The 20,940-nt window shown below is 48.9% G+C and overlaps 2 protein-coding genes across 3 annotated transcripts in view; one reads left to right on the top strand and one right to left on the bottom strand.

Moving 5' to 3' along the window:
- The window catches only part of COG4 (component of oligomeric golgi complex 4), a 371,279-nt gene that overhangs the window by 122,107 nt on the left and 228,232 nt on the right, over positions 1–20,940 (bottom strand). The window lies entirely within an intron of this gene.
- Positions 899–20,940, top strand: part of WDR59 (WD repeat domain 59) — a 50,233-nt gene continuing 30,191 nt past the window's right edge. For both annotated transcript variants that reach the window (XR_014185140.1, XM_082062732.1), the window contains exons 1-10: positions 899–2,221; positions 6,195–6,244; positions 8,106–8,241; positions 12,075–12,160; positions 13,072–13,152; positions 15,066–15,103; positions 17,038–17,126; positions 17,586–17,702; positions 18,651–18,728; positions 19,721–19,877. Coding sequence is in view for 1 of the 2 variants with exons in the window: in XM_082062732.1 (XP_081918858.1) it covers positions 1,094–2,221; positions 6,195–6,244; positions 8,106–8,241; positions 12,075–12,160; positions 13,072–13,152; positions 15,066–15,103; positions 17,038–17,126; positions 17,586–17,702; positions 18,651–18,728; positions 19,721–19,877 (1,960 nt within the window). In the remaining variant the exon portion in view is untranslated. The remainder of the gene's footprint in view (positions 2,222–6,194; positions 6,245–8,105; positions 8,242–12,074; positions 12,161–13,071; positions 13,153–15,065; positions 15,104–17,037; positions 17,127–17,585; positions 17,703–18,650; positions 18,729–19,720; positions 19,878–20,940) is intronic.

Below are 20,940 nucleotides of genomic sequence, written 5' to 3' on the forward strand. Positions count from 1 at the left end.
TCTACCCAGCCAAAACTAGGTCAGTGACACAGCCCTGCTCACTGCCAGAGATCCTCTCCAGACACCAGGACACACGGAAGGGCCCAGCCACGAGGGTTAGGATGGGGGCAACTGTGCCCCCTCCCTTAGCGTGACACATTTCCTGCAAAAGAGCTCAGCCAGCTCCCCGGCTCTGTTAAAGAGGCAGGCAGTTCCTCCTCTGCTTCCTCCCAGCACAGCAACAGTGCCAGCTGGCTTGGATGAGAAAACCCACTTCAGCCTCTCCCTGGCCCTTTACCAGACGAAACATAGAAAAAAAATTCCCACACCTCACTTTCAAAGGCTTCCTCTGCCCCTTTCCGAGTTTCTAAAGCATGGGAACCACTACACCTGATTGGCACCCCCAAACACTTTCAGAAGAAGCACAAGGAGCTCAGCCTGGTCTTCAAAACCAAGGGCTCAAGCTACAGCACCATTTTTCCCAGAGTCCAGGGGGGCAGGGGGTGCCAAAACCCCTGCTTCACATCCCAGAGCTAAAACATCTCCCTTCTCAAAAGCCTCTTCCCTTGACCTTGACACAGATGCCAGCCCCAGCCTTCACCCACCCACCCACACGAGGGAAGGGATGGGGGTCCTGCCTTCAGACAGGGCTTGACCAGCTGGCCAAGTGGGGCACAGCCCCCCCTTCCCACCCTCTCCCTGTTGCCGGGTGATCCGAGCCCATCGCCACCCCCGGGTACCCACCGCGGGAAGGGAGGGCTCCGGGGAGCCGGTACTCACCGCTGTGCGAGCTGAACCACCGCGGTGCGATGTGGAGGGGCAGCGCGTCGGCCAGCGAGGCCCTGGCGCCCAGGTACAGCATCCCGTCTCTATGGTGACCGCCTCCCGTCTCCTGGTAACCGTTGCCATGGGCGTACGTGGAGTCGGAGCCCGGACCGCCGCCGCCACCGCCGCCGCCCGGGGCCCGCTCGGCCTCCCCCGCCGCTCGCGCCGCCGCCGCGTACAGCCCGAAGGGGACGGCGCCGGCCGCCGCCGGGTCCATGCCCATCCCGGCCACCGAGCTGACGGAGCGGCTGCGCAGCCCCATGGCGCCGCCGCCGCCGCCCGCCCGGTAATGGCCGAAGGGGGGCGGCCCCCCCCCTCCTCCCGGCGGCGGCACGGCGCTGTCATCCGTCGACACCCCCGGGAAGGGGCCCCGCGAACGGGTCGCCGTGCTCTGCTTGCCCCCCATGTGGGCACCGCCGGGCCGGAGGGAGCCGAGCGACAGCCCCCCGTGGGGAACGGGGCCGCGCCGCCCCCGCCGCCGCTGGGAAGCGAGAGGGGGCGGAAGGAAGCGGGGGGGCGCGGGGAGCTACGGGAGAAAACCCATCCCCGCCCCAGGCATCCTCCCCCCGCTGGGCCCACAGGGGCGAGGGCGCCCCGAGTCCGCCGCCGCCGTCACCCCCGGCGGGGGCCGCCGAGGGCTCCGGGGCCGCGGAGGGGGGGGTGGGGAGCGGGACGGCGGGGGAGGAGGGGGGAGGGTGGACGCCGACCGGGTCGCTCCGCCCGCCTCGCTCCTGCCCGGGGCGCGGCCGGCAGCCGGGCGACGATCAGCTGCGGCCCATGGGGCGGCGGGGGGCGGCGGGGGCGGCGCGCCCCGCTCCGCTGCGCTGCGCCGGGCACGGCCTCGCTGCCGGCCGCCGCCAGCCGCCTGGGTGCTCGGCGCCGCGCCGGAGACAATAGAGGCCGGCAGCACGCATGCTCCCGCCCCCGGCCCCCCCGGCCCGCCGCCCTTAACCCCTGCGCTGCTGCCGGCCGCCGCGGCCCGGGCCTGCCCTCGCCGCCGCTGCCGTCTGCGGGTCATCGGCACGCCGCTCCCCGGGTGGACCGGCGCTGCCCCGCGGAGCGCAGGCCTCGGCCCCCCAACTTCCACGCTCCCCGGTCGGCCGCAAGGGCCGGCAGCGGGGCCGTCACCTCCCGCGGGCCGCCTCAGCGAGCCCCTCCGGGGAGGCTGGGCCCGCGCGGGCCCCGGTGCGGCGGCCAGGCCGTTTGGCCCCACCGGCCCCTCGGGACACGCCACCCCCGGTTCACCGGGGGGGGCACGGGTCCGGACTACAACTCCCAGCCGCCCCCGCGCGGTGCCCGGCGGTGCGCATGCGCCGGCCCCGCCCCTGCCCGGTGGCGTCGGGGGTTGCTGGGGCGGCCCAAGATGGCGGCGCGCTGGAGCAGCGAGAATGTGGTGGTGGAGTTCCGCGACGCCCAGGTCGGGGGGGCCGCCGCCGCTGCCGGGGTCTGCCGCTCCGAGCGGCCCGAGCCGCGCCGTCCCGGGCGGGCCCGGCCGTTCCCGTGAGGAGCGGGAGGGGGGCCGGCCTGGGCGGCCCCGCGGGGCCTCTCGCCGGCTGTGGACGGGGCCGAGCCGCTGGTGAAGCCGTTTGCGCGGTGTTAATGCCTTAATTCACGACGCGCTTTATTTCTAATCTTAATTAGAGCTAGGATATTTTTTGAAACTATATTGGCAGGCCAAATAGAAGATATTACCACTTCCCACACTTATTTCTCATTTTTCCTGTGAGTTTGTTATAGCTGCTTCTTCAGCTATGCTATAAATTGTTGAGTATTGCTCAATTAGTAGGAAAAGCAGGTTAGATTATTCTATAAATAGCAAAAAGGTCAGGTTATTGTTTTTGAAGTTGCCGGTTACAGGAGAACTCCCCTCAGTTTTATGTGCTTTCATGAAAGCTATTCTAAGAAACGTGTTTTTTAAGACATCGGCAGTTGCTTAGCAAAGCTGAATGTAGTGGGTGAACTATGAACCACTTCAGTGGGAAACCCAGGAAGATTCGAAAAAAAATGAGTTCTGGGAACTCTCTTCTAGTTTGTCCTCTTGTGCTGGAGCAACGTCAGCTCGGCACTCACCACTGCGAACAGGGGCACTGACTCCTGTGTGCCACATCCAGCCTGCCTTCAGTAAGCTAACAAAGCTTTTCACTTCTATACTCAAAACCTTTATATCAGTTGTGTTTTTCCTCCTGGAAGAAATGTTATAGCAGGCTTGTCTGCTATTGAAAGTTTGCTCGCAGGAAAAGTGGTAATGAGATACAAAGGTATGTCTTCCTAGATCAGGGATTCAGATTGCATCTGGCTCAGGAGTTATGTGGCCTCATGGTTTAAATGCTTATTCATAATGACTGGTGTGTGGGAACGGAGGGGGCAGAGAACAGGTGTTCCCATCCTCTTCTGCAGCAGTTGGTTTCAATCTCGCTCTTGTGCAGGCGTGTACCTTAGTAGAGAGGTTAACCGCTGGTATCTCGGTTGCTTCGGTTTACTCTGGTGTGATCTTTCTAGGGCCATTCTGACCTGCTTGCTCTCTCATATGAAACCAGAGAGCTTCAGTGTCTGGGGCTTCTGGACTACTGCTTCAGCCTAAACTCATTTATATGTTTGTGCTTGAGTTTTTTTTTAGGAGTCTGCACAAACATTTTTGCAGATGGGAAACCTGAGCTTGAGAAATGGAAACACCTTGGCTGTTATTATCCTGTGTCAAGCTGGAGCTCTGCCTGTAGGCCACACTGTCTCCAAAATCTCTGCCTCAAAACCAGCTTAAATGGAAACAAGAGTCAAAAAAGCAGGCAGCTGTTGCATTTATAGCCTGTACACGATGCAAGCACTGCAGTTGTCTTTGCTCACCACACTGGAGTGCGTTGTGTGGAAGCTACAGTACCCGACCTGTAACACTTCAGAAGATCTCTGGGTATTTTGGGGCCATTATTGCCTACAAACATCTTCTTTTTGTACGGTCTGGCAGAGGTGGCAGTCTCTGTACTCTTCTGATTTAAATGTGACCCACAGGCTTTTGTCAGGCCGCCCATGCTGTCAAAAGGACAGTGAAATGCCGCATGTCCAACAGTGGAATAGTGCCATTGCTAGCAACTCAGTGTGTAGTCAGCTGTGGAGGGAACTGGTCTTTCTTGCTCAGAGTTTGCAACTCTTCAAAACCAGCATAACCTCAGCAAATCGGGTTGGTCTGTTGCCTTTCAGGCAGAGAAAATTAAGCTGGATTCAGAACTGATCTAAGTTCAGACATGAAAAGGTGTTTTCCTTGGCCCACCTAGCAGAAATCAAGTGAAATGCCAAAGTTAGATGTTTGAAGTCTGAGAAAATGCTGCCTGGGCTGTGGGCTCAGAGCTGGTTTTCAGATGCGCGATGCTCCTGCTGTGCTTATTCATGTAATTGTTACTCATAAACAGCAATTCTGCCTGTCCTGATTGTTGATTTAGGATGAAAACTGCTTGCAGGTTGGTTTGTTCAGTTGCAGCTCCCCCCTTCTGGAAGGTTGTGCTGTGAAGACTGACACACCAATGTACCAAGCACATTAAATGACAGCTGGTTTTGTTTTGTTTTATTTTTTTTTTCCTTTTTCCCCTGTTGCCTAGATAAAACTGTAATATTGTAGAGAACTGTTTATTGCTGTAAGACAGCTTCATTTGTGACCCACCAGAGCAGCAGCCTGACGTGTGAAGCTTTTTACTGCATTCTAATTACTCATTACATTTTATGATGTGCCTGGAAAAACAGTTTACTAATGTTCATTATTAAAAAAAGAAAAGGATTTATGGGGTGCTGGTGCCCAAGCCAGAAGAAATAAACTCCTATATGAAATCATCAATCACTTTAAATTGACTTTTTTTTTTTCTGTCTTGGGGAAAGATGGCCACAGCTGTATGAAATACGTTGGATGACTTTCTCTTCATCACATGAGAAAGTTCTGGTTGTTGTAATCGCTTTACTGATCCTAATTTTAATTCCTCACAAGTGAAGTGTGTATCATCTGGGAAAACTTCCTTCACCTGCTTGTTTTTAGTAACCCACTTTGTTGTTTTGCAAGGTGCTGTTGAATCGAGGAAGCTGGAATTATTTCTTTGCCATTTAGAGACTTTAAAACTGGCTTATTTACAGCATTAGTTTTAGGACTAGGAAAACTGTGCCAGAAGACTGGATTTGTTACCTAGGAAAAAGCAGTGAAAGCAGGTCATTCCTGGAGCAGCAAAAGTGGTAAAACTCAGCTTGGCTGTGGTATAGATGTTGGCCTGGGGCTTACCGTGGACTTCTGTGAAACTCTACAGGCATCTGTAGCTCTATTCCATGTGGACTCTTGGTTTCTAGTGAAGAATGAGCCCATGATGCTGTTTTTCCCTTAGTTGGGGCTACTTGCAAGCAGGGGATGGGGCCCTGGTTGATAAAAAAATTATGTTTTTGTGATGGTTATTCTCCTGTCAAGTTGATTGGAAAGGAGCAGGATTGCCATATGGTCTGTCTGGTCTTAGTGATGCTTATGAGTAGTAGTTCTGGAACATCGTGAAGTCTTGCTACATCCATGTTGAGAGCACTTAGCAGAATCCTGAACAGCAGCAGAGACATCCTGAGCCTTCAGAGAGGTAGCTTTGAAGATGACAGCTGTTAGTTTGAAGAATGTGGGGCATATTCTGATTTTGTACTGTGAATGCTTAAAAACTGCTTTGAAGTTATATCTATGTTTATGGGCCGAACTGTTCAGCTTTCTGACTAAAATTTTCCTTTATTCACTTGGCAATTAAATGAGATGATCATCCGATTCCATTCTGAATGAAAAGAGGGGAAGACAATGTTCAAACAGTCTATTTTTTTTTTCTTATGGCACTTAAGTTATCTCTTAGCCTTTTTTACAAGCAATGCCACAGTAAGTTCTCATGCCTCTTAGCTATCTCTCATTTTTAGAGACCAGCCATACATAAATGGTCACATTTCTATCTCCCACTACATATATAATTAAATCTAGCCCTGCAATGGAAGAGAGAGAGATTGAGAAAGCTCCTGGGCAGGAGCAGAGGCTGATTAATACGGATTATTAGAGATTGCTGATTGAAAGGCTGCAGCTGTGATTGCCGTAGCAGGGAAAAGGGAGCAAGGCCTCGTTGCTTCTAGTGGTGTCTGCCAGGTCTTCAGTTTATTCTAAGAAAGATGTTTTCTGTGTGCTATCCTGCACTCCAAAATCAGCCACTACACCCATTTGTGGTTCTTTAAGGGGACATTTCTTCCACCATCCCTGACAGATATCAGCCTTGACTCTTACCATACCAGTTCATACCTTGAAGATGAGCTGGCGAGTTCTCCCGAACTTCTCCCCAGAGCTGTGTGTTTGACTGCGAAGCTGAGCTGACAGCTATAATTTAGTTTTGTTCTCTGTTTCTCTTTAACAGGCGACTGCAATGTCAGTGGATTGCCTGGGACAGCGTGCAGTACTCTCGGGGTGAGTGTGACAGTCATTTCCACCAGCCAAATCAGCAACCTTCAGGCTGACCTCAATTGAAGGGCTGATGTATTGGTTCAGAAAGGTGCAGCTGGATTCTGTTCAAGGCTTGATCAAAAGGATTCTGGGTCACATTTCCAATGGGATACAGAGTGGAAAGCCAGCAACAGCAGCACAATAACACAGTACCTTTCCTGATGCACACTTTCCCAAATCCACTTGTGAGAGGTGGAGTATCTGCTTGAAATACACATTAAATCATTTCCTTAAGATGAAGTTTGCCCCACATATTCCCATGGTGTATTTGGGCAGAGGAGCTGAGCTCTCTGACTTGCTCTGCTGCTGGTTCAATGCAGGATGGTACTCAACAAGAGCACTAGGTGCCACAGACTCCAAACTGCCAGAACTCCCAGGAGGGCTTGGCGTTATGTAGCCACTACCAGGGCAAGTCTTCAAACAGCTCAGCAGTTGCCTGCCCAGTTGCTGCCTTCCAGTTCTAACCACTGTTCCTGTCCCACTGTCAGTGACACAGTTACTGCACCAATTAGGATGTTCACTTCAAATTCAGGATCATGTGGGTGCAGCCAAACTTGGAGAAAACACATCTTTTGATACAATTTGGAGGCCCACTTGCTTCTGTGTAAACCCTTAGTCCAGCAGCCCTGCACAGGAATAACCAGCTCAGTAGCTGGTTTGGGTTTAATTTGATGCCTCTTCTTCCTGACACCTGCCCAGTTTCACATCTTGCTTATTTGGGCTGACAGTGAGCTGGAGATGACCCGTCTGCAATTCAACATCAGTTCCGTGGCCCTCTGTTTGTCAGGCTTCTTCATGCTCAGCAGCCGTTCAGGATTTGCCTCTGATATTTTAAAGCTCTGTGAGAGCCTCAGAGGGCTCAGTATCTTTACTCTTCAGAGCAGGGCGCCCTGAGGAGTCTGGTCTGGAAAGGGAGCAAAGATGTTCTTTATATTCCTTCTCTTGGGAAAATTCAGAGCAGCTGTATGCTTGCTATACAGCTGACATATGTGATGCTGGTGTGATTAATTATATATGATTCAATACGTTTTGGTGCTGCCCTTCCATTAGAGTTCAGCTGGCTCACAATTATTTCTGGATGGTTTATCTTGCTTTTAAGATCAATCACACTGGAGGGAAGGATACTTTGCTGAGTTTTGTGGGGAGCTGGCCACATCCGGCAGAATGTATGAGCTCAGGTTTAACATCATGTATATACATCTCTGCAGGATATAGGCTTAGTTCAGGTAAGGAATATAACCAGATCAGCGCAGTGCTGTGTCCACACACATTAATGCACTGCTGCAGCTGAGCTAGCTCTGTGCAGTACTCATACTGTCTGTGGCACCAATACCCCCCGCCCCCCAAACAGTGAATGTGGAAACGCCCAGCCAAGTAGAATCATCATCTGTTTGTCAGGGCTCATTTACTCTCAGAGCAACCTCTCCAGACTGATGCTGGCTCCTGGGAAGCTGTTGTGTTCCACTCCCAGCCCTGTGCCACCTCGGCTCTGCTGCATTAGGTCAGCAAGGCGTATTTGGATGCGGTTGCACCATTTCCCACCACTTCTTTTTGTATCCTAGTTATCTGGGGTTTTCTGTGGTTTGAGCTACCTGTTACGTTTGCAAATCCAGTCTAATTTCAATGTGTGTTTTCATATATTTTTTTAGATGTAGCCCTTTTTGAGGTATGTGGTCAAGTGTAGCATTGTCAGGAACAGTATTTTCATCTGTCTTGTCAAGTGCTTCTCTTCTTTGGTCTTCTAGGCACAAGGCTGTGAGCTCCATGTGAGCTTGGGGTTTTGAGATCAGTCCTGTGCGATACAGCCTCTTTGTGTGTCTTGCAGCCGCCGTTTCCTCTACATTGTCAACCTGGATGCACCAAATGAGGGCCATCGAAAGATCTCCCGACAGAGCAAGTGGGACATTGGGGCAGTGCAATGGAACCCACATGACAGCTACGCGTATTACTTTGCAGCTTCGGTAAGTTTGCTCCTTTAAAAGCTGTAGCTCATAATCTTCCCTGGTCTTTCATGGGTTGACTTGTGCAGCCTTGGAAGGCTGTATGGAGCTGGCACAGACATGCCCCTGCAAGTTGCATTACAAGATCAAGGCCTAACTCTGATTTACTGCCAGGGAGGTATTTGGCTTGATGGTTCTCAGTTGTTGTTGGTCAGTGTTGAATCTAGTTTTGCTTGCTTGTCTTTTATAAAACACCTTGCCAAATAAATCAGGCATCCAAACAGTCATTTTCTGGAAGAAAAAGGGTGTATGTGCTGTCTTTCTAACTTTCATTCTGTTATGAGAGTTGCACGCTTACTGGGTTTCTTGCTCTGTGCTGTTTTGTTTTCACCTCCCTGCCTTCCTGGTGGGATGTAGTGCACTGGGCAGTCTGTAAATAGCACAGGTCAATACTGGCTCACCACTGCAACAGCCTAGGTTTGCAGATGGGCAGGGACCAACTCAACGAGGAGTTCTTATTCAGTGTGTGGAGAAGTAAATTGACTGCTCTGAAGAAGCAGTAGTGGCCATCTGAGACTTGAGTGCAGTTTTTAGCTCTCATCTTTACTCAGTCTGTCATGCTCTGTAGCTTGTTCATCCAGAGTCCCGAGCTTCTGCTAGCAGCAGTCTCAGCCATCGACCACAGCGCTGCAGCAACCGGCAGGAGCCAGCTGCAGACCGTTCTTGTGGTGAAGTGCCTTTGTTGCCATGTTGCATCTGCTTTTGCAGTTTGAGAGTCCTGGAACAGCTAGGGGTGGAGAGACTTCATTTATTTTTTTTGAGAAAACACTTAGCTGAAGGTGGTTTCCTGGGATTTTTGTTTCCTGGACTGGCTGCAATTGAAATGAAAGGTAGTCTTAAAAGTGGATCAGTGTTGTCAGGCTTTGCTTGTTTGCTCTCTGACATTCCCCAGCCTGTGTCCTCCCAGCTCCGGTACAGGAGTGACATATTAAAGGTGCCTTCAGCAGCTGTCTGCTTCTGAGAGGAGAGTTAGTAAAACTTGCAAAAAGGTGTCCTCCAGTGCCACTTTTGGATACAGTCTGTGAAAATCAAAGCCAGATAAGTAAATGTGCTGTGCAGGCCACAGGTAGAGCAGGAAAGCTTCTTTTCAAACACACTCTGAAGACAGTATCCAGGGATGGGTTAATTCTGATCTGAGCAGGACCCTGCTGCAATGGGCAGCTGTGCCTGTCTCACCCATCAGAACCCTCCTGTCTGCTCCTGCACTGAGCGGACACAGGAACCTGTCTTGCTCCAGTCTGAAACTAGGTGTAGCTGGAATCAAACCTTACTGCTCCCATTTATAAATGAAGATACAAAGATGCTCTGCTGGTTTAGGCATAGTTGCTGACACGCATCAGGTGAGGAATCCGGAAGATGAGATTGGGCAACTTTTCTAGTTTGGGTCAGAAACACCTCCTTTCCAACCATCTCACAGTTGACTGGCATTTTGGTGCTGATGCAGCACAGCCCTGTCCTAGAACTAGAATTTAGCCTGTCTTGTTTAGAAGTGGAAAGCAGATTTACTGCGTTTGCTCAGGTCTGTGTGTCCCAGGTTGAGTCTGGAGGCAGTATGGATGTCACAGAATCACATATTAGTTTGGGTTGGAAGGGACTTTCAAAGTTCATCCAGTCCCACCCCTGCCATGAGCAGGGACATCTTCACCAGATCAAGTTGCTCAGAGCCCCATCCAGCCTGGCCTGGGATGTCTCCAGGGATGGGGCATCCACCCCTCTGGGCAACCTGGGCCAGTGTCTCACTACCTTCAGTGTAAAGAATTCCTTCCTCATGTCCAGCCTGAATCTCCCCTCCTTTAGTTTAAAACCATAAAAAGGATGTGTCTGAGGGCCGTACCTAAAGGGGCAAAGATGCGTTGGGGAAGCTAAATCAGCTTGGGTCCATCACTGTGAAGATGTGATTTGCTACTTCTGGACTCAGGCTGGCTGTCAGTCCCCCATGAGTCTGCTGTTGAGCTTGTCATATGTTCAGGTGTACACGCAAAGGTGTAGACTGTCCTGAGGGTCCTACTCTCTGCATCCTTGTGGGTGGAAAGGGAGGGTAAAAAGCTGCTGTCCTGTTTGCCAACAGCTTTACCTTGTTTGCAGTGCCATTAATTGGAAATGGTGCTGGTGGAGGGAAAGCCTGTCCTTGTGTTTGAATAAGGGCTTCTTATTTTTTTAGTTTCTTTCCAGAAGAGCTGAAACATGTCCTCTTGCTGTGCTTGTCTGTGTCTGCCCTCTGGTTCAAGCACATTTCTGAGAGCTCCTAAGCTGTTGTTTCAGAAATGCCATTGTTTTCCATCTTAGACCCTTGTTACTTCTTTTGTGCAGTGACAAATGCTTGAATGAGAGGGTGGGTGCTTCTAACACAAGAAGCACAGTTTTTAGAAAATCGTGCTAGGAGGAGCTGTCATTCTCCCACACCTGGTGCTACAGGCAACACTTCCCATGTGAGATGCCCCACTAAGAGTCTGAGAAACTTCTAGTGATCCTTATCTTGTAGCATCAACTCTGGAGTCCCAGACAAATCCCATTGGGTAATTTTACTCTCCCCCCTTAAATCCCTCTGTCAGTGAGAAACATGCAAGGAGTTTTCCTTGCCTCAAGCTCTTGTGCAGCCCTGCTGTGAGCCATTAGAGAAATGCCATGTTATTGCTGAGCTGGGAGGAGACCTTCCATTTCAGGGAGGGCTGGAGTGTTTTATCTTTGCAAGTTCAAATTCATATCAAGCAGCTTTGGGCTAAAACAACAGCAACAACAAAACCAAAAAGCAAGCCAACCAACCAACCAAAAAAAACCACACAAAAAAAGCCCCAACAATTAAAACCCACCACCACCACAAAAATGAGTCACAAACAAGGTAAAATATTTTCTCTATTATATTTTTCCCTCATTGACCTGTAAGTTTGAAAACAAAGGGCTAATGAACATAAAATTTTGAAGTCATGTTATTTCTGGTTTTGTAACATCAATGTGAATTTCCAGCCATGGCCCAAAACTCACTGTGCTTGGTGTTATAAATGACAATAAAAGACAATTCCTGACCAAGAAGGATTAGAGTTGTCCTGGGCTGAAGTGAACCTTGACTAAGGCAGAACATGAACTTAAAGCACAATAACTAGTTTCAAATAACTTTGTGTGTGGCTGCATTTAGGGGAGGATTTATTCCTGGAATGAGTGAAAAAGCCCTGAATAATGTTGTCATTGATTCATCTGGTTTGCTCCTGTGGTTTACAGTTAGTGATAAGCATTTAAGGCTTTTTTTTTTCCTGCACTGACAAGGATGGAAGTACCCTTGAGGAGGTGACCTTGAAGCCACTAGACTGTATTGTTTGTGTTTGGCAATGGCCCTGATTATCCCAGAAGGGAGTTGAGGGAGAATTGAGGAGGTCCAGTGGTGATCCATCATCCCCCTCACTGAAAACTCTAGTTGTGAATCCGAACAGACTGGCTGGGTATTCCGGCAGAGAGAATTTGGCTGCCTGTTGCCTGCGGTTACAGCATGTTGTTAGGAAATAAAAGCTCTGAGAACATAATTTCATGGAAACATTTTGCAATGTGTTGTTTTTTTTTTTTCTCCCATTCTTGTTTATCTCTCTTGTTAAGTGAGTGTAATTAAAGTGTAAGCTTTTGGGAGTCCTTGCAGTCTGTAGGTTTATCTTTGCTGTCCTGCTTTGGGCAAGGACTTTGCTAATCACAGTGAGACTCACTGGTAACTGAAGTTGTTCAAAGAGAAGGGAACCTGGCGCTGACACATGGATCCCTGTCCTGCCTTGTTCTTCTGACACTGTCTCCTTTCTTCCATCTGATTTCAGAGCAATCAGCGAGTTGACCTGTATAAGTGGAAGGAAGGTAATGGTGAAGTTTGCACGTCGCTGCAAGGACACACACGTGTGATCAGGTGAGGAGCAGGCAGTGCTGCAGACTGTTGGGTGGAAAATGATGGGTTTTTTCATAGAAAGTGAATATTTTGGTTCTGGCCTCACTCAGGCTCTGTTCTGAGACTGTTTTTATTCAATTTTGTGGACTATACTCTCTGCCCCTCTGTCCTGCCTTCCCATTTGGAGATGACGTCAGATGTGATGCTGCTCATCCTCTCATGGTTCCCCACAGTATACCAACTTAGCCTTTGATGGCTCGAGTGTCATTGCCTTAGGCTGCTGTCCTTGTGATGAACAGCAGCCATCATCTGGGAAACAGATAGCAGCATGTTTGTTAAATTGAATCCCAGCCATGTTTCTGTGTGATAGCAGCTTAATTAAAGCAGGTAATCCCAAAGACCAAGTTCACAGTATGTTATGGTGTGGTGCAGGGGAGATTTCTGGTTCTCAGGGTGTATTTTAGTGCTGGGCTGTAAATGCAGATAAAAGACTGTTTTTTACTCCAGCTCCTGACTGTGGAAGGTAATTGCATCCCTTGAAATGGCTGACTGGAGGCTGGTTGTGTCCCAGGTGCACTCGGTGATCCCAACAGGAGGGCATCTCAGAGTGAGGGGTTGGTGCTAAGAATGTGTGGTAACTGGGAACTCGCTGAGACAGTGTCCCTTTTCCTGTGGAGGAAAGAGCACATGTATGATAGCTGTAAAGTTCAGGGCTAGGAGGATGCTTCACTGGAATTTACTTAGAAGCATTTCATTGCTTCTTGGAATTTACTTAGAGAAATGATTAAGACCTTGCTTTTTACTTTAAAAGATTCAGTAGATGTCATGGAGTGGCCATGAATAGTCAGAGAAATGTACTGGGTACTTGTGAGAAGTTGATGTAAACTGTGTGTGCTTTTCTTTGCTGAACTACTGTGATTTTGCATTTGCAGCGACTTGGACTGGGCCGTGTTTGAGCCAGACCTGCTGGTCACCAGTTCTGTGGACACATACATCTACATCTGGGACATCAAGTAAGAATCAGTATGTTTCTGTGCTGCAGGGAAATTGCTCGACTCCTTTCCATAATTAGCAGATTTCAGGGTGAAGCACGCACTGATGGGTGCTGCTCTTCAGCTGTGCTTGCAGGGGCTCCATCTGCTTCCCATAGTCTCAAAGCTGACTTGTGTTCCCCTACTTTCAAGCCGGTTCAGAGGCAACATAGGGCAGCAGAGTGTTACGGTTATGCCGCAGTTGTGCTCCTGACTGGAAAAAGTACCGTCTGGCTTTACTTCCTGCCCCATTCAGATCTTTTCTCAGGAGCTTTTCCTGGAAGCCAAGGGTGTTCCTCAGCCTGTTCGGATTTTTTTACTTGAATGAACAAGCACCATTTTGTGATCCTGCAGCCGTTTTCCAATACATTCAGTGATTGTTGCTGATTCTCCCTCAGTGGTGGGAAGAGTGGGTGTGTTATTCAGAAACCTTTTCCTGTTCGTGCCTTCCCTTACTTCCAGGTGCTTTCTATCATGAGTAATTTCGGGCTAACAGATCTTTCCAAGCCCATCAGTATTAAACCCCCACATTTTGCACCTGGTGCTGGGACTGCTGGGTTCTCTTGCTGGCTGTACAGCAGCTCTTTATGACCCCCGGCAAGTCACTTTGTTCCTCTCTGCCTCCTTTGCTCCATTATAATAGGAGGATAATTATATAACCCCACTGCACCAGGCTACCCTGAGGCTTGTTTAGCTCCTGTGAAGCACTTAGGTCCCTGGTTAAATGGTGCTTGAGAATGGCAATATATTATTAATGTGTAATTAAAAGACATAGAGAGACAATAACTGCTGGTTGTGTTTTCCTGTGATACTATCTTAGTGCCAAGCAAAAAAATAGAGTTCTCTGAAGGTTATTATCAGAAGCCTTGCTTTAACTCTATTGTGCCTTTCCATCATTTTGTGTCCGTGTGTATCACTTGTCCAGAAACGCTTGCTCTGACCGGCCTCTACATCGCTGTTGTGCTACTGAGGTCTCTGAGCTTGCTGGGGCAGTGAGGTCCTGGGGCTGCTGGTCTCCAGCGCTGAATGTCCTGCTGAAGCAGCTGTCTCTAGTGACACCCTAAGGAGGTAGCCCTGCAGTAAGGGTAGCTGGAAATTCCCTGCTTTACTTTTTCATACAAAATCACACTTTGTTTAGGTGGAAATTCTTAGAGGGAGAAGTGTGGTCCATTTCAGAAAATGTTCTGCTTTTCAGCAAACACAAAAATTATAGACAATGTTGCTTATTTTCACTGGTGTTTTTCATGAAAAGGGTAGGTGAATTCCTGAGGAGCGAATTATTGCCTTGATCCATGTCCTGGCTGCTAGGAGTTGTCATGGTGCCACACTGGCTTATACCACCACAAAATTTGGTCTGTAGAGTCCACGCACAGCTGGGCTTATTTCCTCTAATTTTGTTGTTATATGCTAGACATGAAGTCTGTGCTCTGAAGTCACTGCTCCATCTGCCTTGAATCGGGGTCTGCAAAGGCTTGACAAACACATCAGTTGCTTTTGTTGGGTTTTTCCACAGCTCTGTTTGTCCCTTCTAACCCTTCTGGGAAAAGCTCTTTTGTTGCTTCTTGCAGCAACACTGCGAGCCCTGTGTTTCCTTACCTGCCCAATTGCAATGTGCCACTATTTGCACATGTTTCTCCTCCCTCTAGTCCCCTCCAACTCCATCCTATATCCTAAACTTGCTGCTGTATGTGGTGGCAAGCCAGAATGGCTGTTGTCCTCCAGCTGGTCACCTCTTTCTTTATTCCATTTAACATGATGTATTTTGGGGAGCAGAAGGCATGTTAGCTCCCAAGTGGCAGAATAAAGTTAGTCCTGGAATAGCAGGTAGCTCACGGGGGAGGCTGGACCTGCTGGACTATGCTGTGAGTGCTCATGTTTGCCGTTTTGTGTTTCAGAGACACCAGGAAACCTACAGTCTCGCTCTCTGCAGTCGGTAAGTATGGATATAGGCTTGTTTAATACCTACATTTGCTCTTATGTGTGCCTCTGGTGCTATTCGTCCCTCCCTTCGTACTCTGAGGCTGAACATGACAGAGTATGGAAGTGTTACCATGTGTGATTGTCCTGTGTAGTGGCAGCCTGAGAGGCTCCAGTTCACAGCTCCTTTTAGAAGAGCAGAATTCAGAAGGGATGTGGAGCCCTTGGGGGTTCTCAGGCATGAGGGCAGCTTGGACTGGCTGTCCTAAAATTGCTGGGCAGTCACACGGCAGTTGTGCCTTTTAGACATGTGTAGCTTCTTCCCTGCTTAACCACCCTGCTGCTCTGCTTGTCCTGTATTGCCCATCTGTAATTTCTTCATGTCCTTTTATGTTTGATTGAATCAGCTGAGAAACTAAATCGCACCCCGGGCAGTGGCACTGAATGCTGCTGACTACCAGCCTGTCCTCTGACTTACGGAGGGGCTGGGTACATTAACCGGCTCGATCTGCTTCCTTGGGGCACCTTCAGCATGCAGGCAGCTGTGGTGGTGACATAAAGGTGCTCTCTTAGGGCTGCGCTTGATCTGGAAAGGTACTTGTCATGGCTGCTGGCAGTGCAACTGTCCACTTGCCTGTAATAGCGCCTGCTGGCAGGTGCTGTGTGTCAGTCCTCAGCAGCTGCGTGTTGGAACCGGGTAAAGTGTGGATGACAAGCAGAACGTCATTTTCCTGAGTTATGTTCCAAGTACTATAGCAGTCCCGGTAACGTGGATCTCTTATGCTCTGCTGCTTAGATCTCCTTAGGCTCTACATCTGCAGTGGCTCCCCCTTCCCTCCCAGCCAGCAAACCTCTGCCACAGCGATACAGGATCCTTACTGAATCAGAGAGAAGCAGCATTTGGTTCTGGTGCCCGGACCGGGGTTTCACAGGTCAGCTGAGCCAGCCCAGCAGCCTGCTCCTCAAAAAGCTTCCTCCTGTGCCCCATTCTCTTTAGTGCTGGTCCAGGCATTTGTGTGCCCTTCAGTGAGTGGATCAAATCAATCAACTGGCAGCCTATTTGCAGCCTTTTTTCCCCTGGACTAGCAGTTTGCCAGGTTGTCAGGATGAATCTGCTCACTGAGCAGCAGGAGGTGGGTAGTGAAGGTGGGGAATAGCAGCAGGCTGAGAACCATTTAGCTTTCTCATGCACCTCACCTTTCTGATCACTAAAAATGTTTTGAAAATACTGGCAGAATAAGGATGAACAGAAATTTTTGTTTTCTTTTACAGTATCCGAACAATCCACATCAATAGAAGCTGTATTTTGCTTATTAGAAACGACCAACCAACTTTTGATTTTAGGCCCTTGACTGAGTCCCTTGTGATATCACATAATCATATCTGGACCCTCATCCAGTTTCTTTACAATGCCATTGATGTCTTTTGACTTCTGTGGTGTATTTTAACAGCTGGGCCTTCTGATCTACCCAGTGATGAGTCTGCCTCCAGCTGGCCAGACACGAGGTCCACCTGCACTGCAGCCTTCTCCTACATCTGTATTTTAATAATAGATCAGTAACTCTCCCTGTATAGCATTGGATAATATGGAGAGTGGTAGGGATATAAATAAATCAGTCCTTGAGCACCTGGAAGCAGCTTGAATGAAAACAGAATGGATTTGGGACGGAGAGTGATGAACCTGCAGTTCTTGTCTGCAGGAAGTTGCTGCTTCTGAGCTAATGGACATCAGCATTTAATTGGGTAGAACCCACAGCTAGAAATCGCAATGAAGATCTCTAAGCATGTAACTGGAACACTCTTGCTTTGAGGTATTCAGGACACAAATGCTAAGCTGAGGAATCAGGAGTTAGTGATTTTCATGAAAAGCAGCTTTAAGCCCACATCGAGGGCCTACTGTGCCATTTACTTTTTAATTGTTTATTTTGACCTGCTCTGTTTGTGCTGCAGCTGGAGCTTCCCAGGTGAAATGGAACAAGAAAAATGCCAACTGTTTAGCAACAAGCCATGATGGGGATGTCCGAATATGGGACAAAAGGGTAAGTTGAGGGGTTTTGGAGCAGTCTTTGTGTATTCCCACCTAACCAATACAGACGTCCCTCTGGTCACAGATGAATATTGAAAAAAATCTATTACTTCACCCAAAATCTCTCTTGTGGGTTGATTTAAAGTAGAAAGAGTTGGGAGCCCACAAGCCTGAAGAGAGCATGTAGATAGCCTTCTTCCCCAGAAATTATGTTCATTAACATTTTGCTTTTGATCTCTAGTACTTAACTGTTTTACCAAGTGTAAAGTGTGGTTCAGGGCTGAGCTTGGTGACTGGAATTCGTCACACCTTTGCAGGACCTCTTCAACTACTTTTGCTGAGCTATTTACCTTTCCCCAGCAGGAGGCTGTTCTACCTCTTCTTCCCTTGTTAAAGTGTCTCTTTTTATGCCAAAAGACTAGACCAAACTTCAGGAGCCCCATGCCGAGATGGAAACTGTCTGTCTTTGCAGAAACCCAGCACTGCAGTAGAGTACTTGGCAGCTCATCTCTCTAAAATCCATGGCCTGGATTGGCATCCTGACAACGAGTACACATTGGCCACTTCCAGCCAGGACAACTCTGTCAGGGTAGGTGTAGTATCTGGGACCTGTGCTTGGGAGATGTCAGGGTGGTGGAGCAGCTCCCTTTCTGCTGCTGCTGTAGTCTTGGGCAGTGCTTGCCATTGGCAAGATCTGGATCCTTATTATTTGATTTCTGGCAGCCTGTGTGTGTTGAGCCAGGAGTGCATTTACAGAACAGGAAGAGAAGTCATTCATTACAGGATGGGTGCACATATGTTTGCCGCATATCTGTGGTGGTTTGGGCAGTATTGAAGATCAAAACAACCGCCTCTGCCTGTTGCTTGCCAGAATGGAGTTGGCCACACATACCAGAAGAACCTTCTCTCCAAAATACAGTGTTGCCAGCCTCAAGCAGATTACAGCAACCTGGGGGGAGACATACTCCATCCTGTGGGGTTCCCAAACTCGTGTTGAATTGGGTTATCAATAAGAAACTGCCTGTGAGCATTGCTATGCAGGGCCTTTACTTGAGGGGAAATAGTGTGCTTTGTACGTCAGCCAAGTGGAGTTCATTCACATTTAGCTAAGCTCTGAGACAAATGCAATTGATGTGTATTCTAGCAAAGCGAAAGGTTAGATTCTTCATTACAAAATAAGCAGTAACAGCAGGGTGGGCCTGCCTCAGTCTGGACTGGCACATTGGCTGGGAGCCTGCAGGGTACCTTGTAGCTCTGAAAGCCCAAGCAGGCTGCCTGTCTCCCTGCTCTAATTACTCAAGCTATGATCACTGCGAATGTGACCCCAAGTCACTCATTGTCTAAGGGATGCTGCCAGATGCTGATAGCTTGATATTTGTCCTTTGGGGCCATCACTGCCGTTAATGAATGAGATTACTAATGATGCTGTGGGCACTATGGCAAGTTTTTCACTCTGGTATATCTGCAAGCTACATGGAAAACTGCAGCCTGAAAGTATAGCCAGCTGACTCCTGCCTTTGTTTGTGTTTGTTTTAAGTTCTGGGATTACCGTCAGCCTCGGAAGTACCTCAATATCCTTCCCTGCCAGGTTCCTGTCTGGAAGGCAAGATACACGGTTAGTGAGAAACTCCCACCAGCCCTACTTGTGCTGTGAGAGCAAATGCACAGAGAGACATTAAATAAAGAAGAACTGCTGCAGGGCTTCTCACCAGTTCTACTGCTAGACATGATTAAATTTATTTTTAAAATCCCTCTTGGTGGTTAAAAGGCCCAGAAAAGCAATGTCGTGATGGGGCACTCAGGAGAAGGAATGACAAGCAGTGTGAGATCCCACTCTTTGGCCTCCTACTCCTGCGGGGCAAAGACCCAGGTGCAGGTGGTTGGCTCTGGGAGCACGAGGCTCAGAAAATGGCTGCTGCTCTCACTGTCTTGTTTTTCCACTCAGCTCCAGTATTGGTACCTGTTACACAGAGCAATGCAGCGGTCTGCTGCGCTCTCTGAGCACCTCATTTACTCCCAAGATTTTCAAGTGTGCCACAGTGGGCTCTTAGAGCATATCAAATCCAAGAACTGTTGCCTTTTATAGAGCAAGCACCCACCTGTGTGAAGCTACGGCTCTTAACATCCATCATATCTGTTCTCTTCCCTGGACATCTGAATGCGGTCTGAAGCCAGTGCTGTGCCTTGAATCTTTGATCCCCTTTCCCTATCGCCGTGGTGGGGGCATAGGTCTGGGTTCCAGTGTTCCTCTGAGCAGCTGCTGGGGCTCAGTGCCCACATAGCAGTTCTTGCAGCTCTAGGCAAATTGCAGTAAAGATCCCATGGGAAAAATGAAGGGAGAAATCTCTCCAGCCTCACAGCTGAAATGTGAAGAAGCAGCGGAAATAAATACTTAAGTTAGCCCCATTGAATATCTCAAAGTGTACTACATTATTTCCCTGTAAGACACTGGTTTTTGCACAGCAGTTGCCTTCAACCCATCCCTGTTTTTAGACCTAGTTCTGTTTTGTGCTCAGCTCCTTTAAAACCCGTGTGTTTTAAGCATGATAACAGCAGCATGGGAGCATAACTCCCTGAGGCTAACTGGAAGGGTGTTTCTCTCTCAAGCCTTTCAGCAATGGGCTGGTGACAGTGATGGTCCCCCAGCTCCGTCGGGAGAACAGCCTCCTTCTCTGGAATGTCTTTGACTTGAACACGCCTGTCCACACTTTTGTGGGACATGATGACGTTGTGCTGGAGTTTCAGTGGAGGAAGCAGAAAGAAGGTGAGTTCGGGGCTGGATGTGCACACTCCCTTGCAATGTGGCTGTTGGCTAACGAGGGTGTGGATGCCTGGCTCCTGGATACAATGCTTGTGCTATTGGTGTTTGACTCTTGCTTTTCATTGGAGTAGCTCTGACCTGCTTTCCTGCCCCCCCTCAAGCTACAGCTGTTTTATACTTGGTTTACAGCAGTGCCCACAGAGCATTGCCCTGTTGTTTCCATGCTAACAAAGCAAATGCACTGAATGCTTAATGGGTCAGCGGTGACTCTAATTGCTTCCACTCTCCTGTAAGTCTATTTTTAAATGAATCTTTTGTTATAAATTATACGAACTGTTAGATGGGTGCGTGAGTGCAGGCATCCTCCCCCTGCTCAGAGCTGCAGGTTGACCCGTTAACCCCTTGCATCTCTGCCTGGATCAGCAGCCTCCAGTGTGTCCCAGACCACAAAACCAGAAAGCCCTCCTTATGTGTGTGCTGGCAAAGACAGGGAAGGGAGAGTGCAGAATAGAGAGCCTCCTGTTAGAGTTCAGTCCTGACTAAACTTTCCAGAGTAGGCAGCTAAATATAGGAGATTCCATATGAGAGGCTGGATCACCACACAGAGCACAGCTTTGTTTCCAGCACCTCAGCTGCCATCGACAGAACAAGCACATCTGACTTTGGTGTCACTCGTGGTACTGCTTTGCAGTGCCATGTAAAAGTTCTTGTACAACTCTCTTGATGGCAGCTGCTGGGGCAATTCAGTTAAGTCACCTTCTTCTCTAGAATTCACTTTTCCTCTTTCTAAAAGAGGAAAGTGATGTAGAACTGTATTAGGATCCAGACGTGCTATCTAAGACAGCTTGTCTGTGAACATTCAAGCAGGCTGGAACCACAGTTGTGTTGTCTCAGCTGAGTTAATAGATATATATCCAAGGCTGGAAGTCATGCGCATCTTAGGCAACATAAATCAGTCATACAGGCGTTCCAAGTCTGTTTCAGTGTAGAGGCTACCAAGATAGCGCAAATCTCCTTCCATAGATTCTGCTGTGCTGTATTTAGACAGCACTGTGCCTCAGCAGAG

The sequence above is a fragment of the Streptopelia decaocto genome (genome assembly GCF_964273445.1).
Source record: "Streptopelia decaocto genome assembly, chromosome: 11".
Taxonomy (NCBI): Eukaryota; Metazoa; Chordata; class Aves; order Columbiformes; family Columbidae; genus Streptopelia; species Streptopelia decaocto.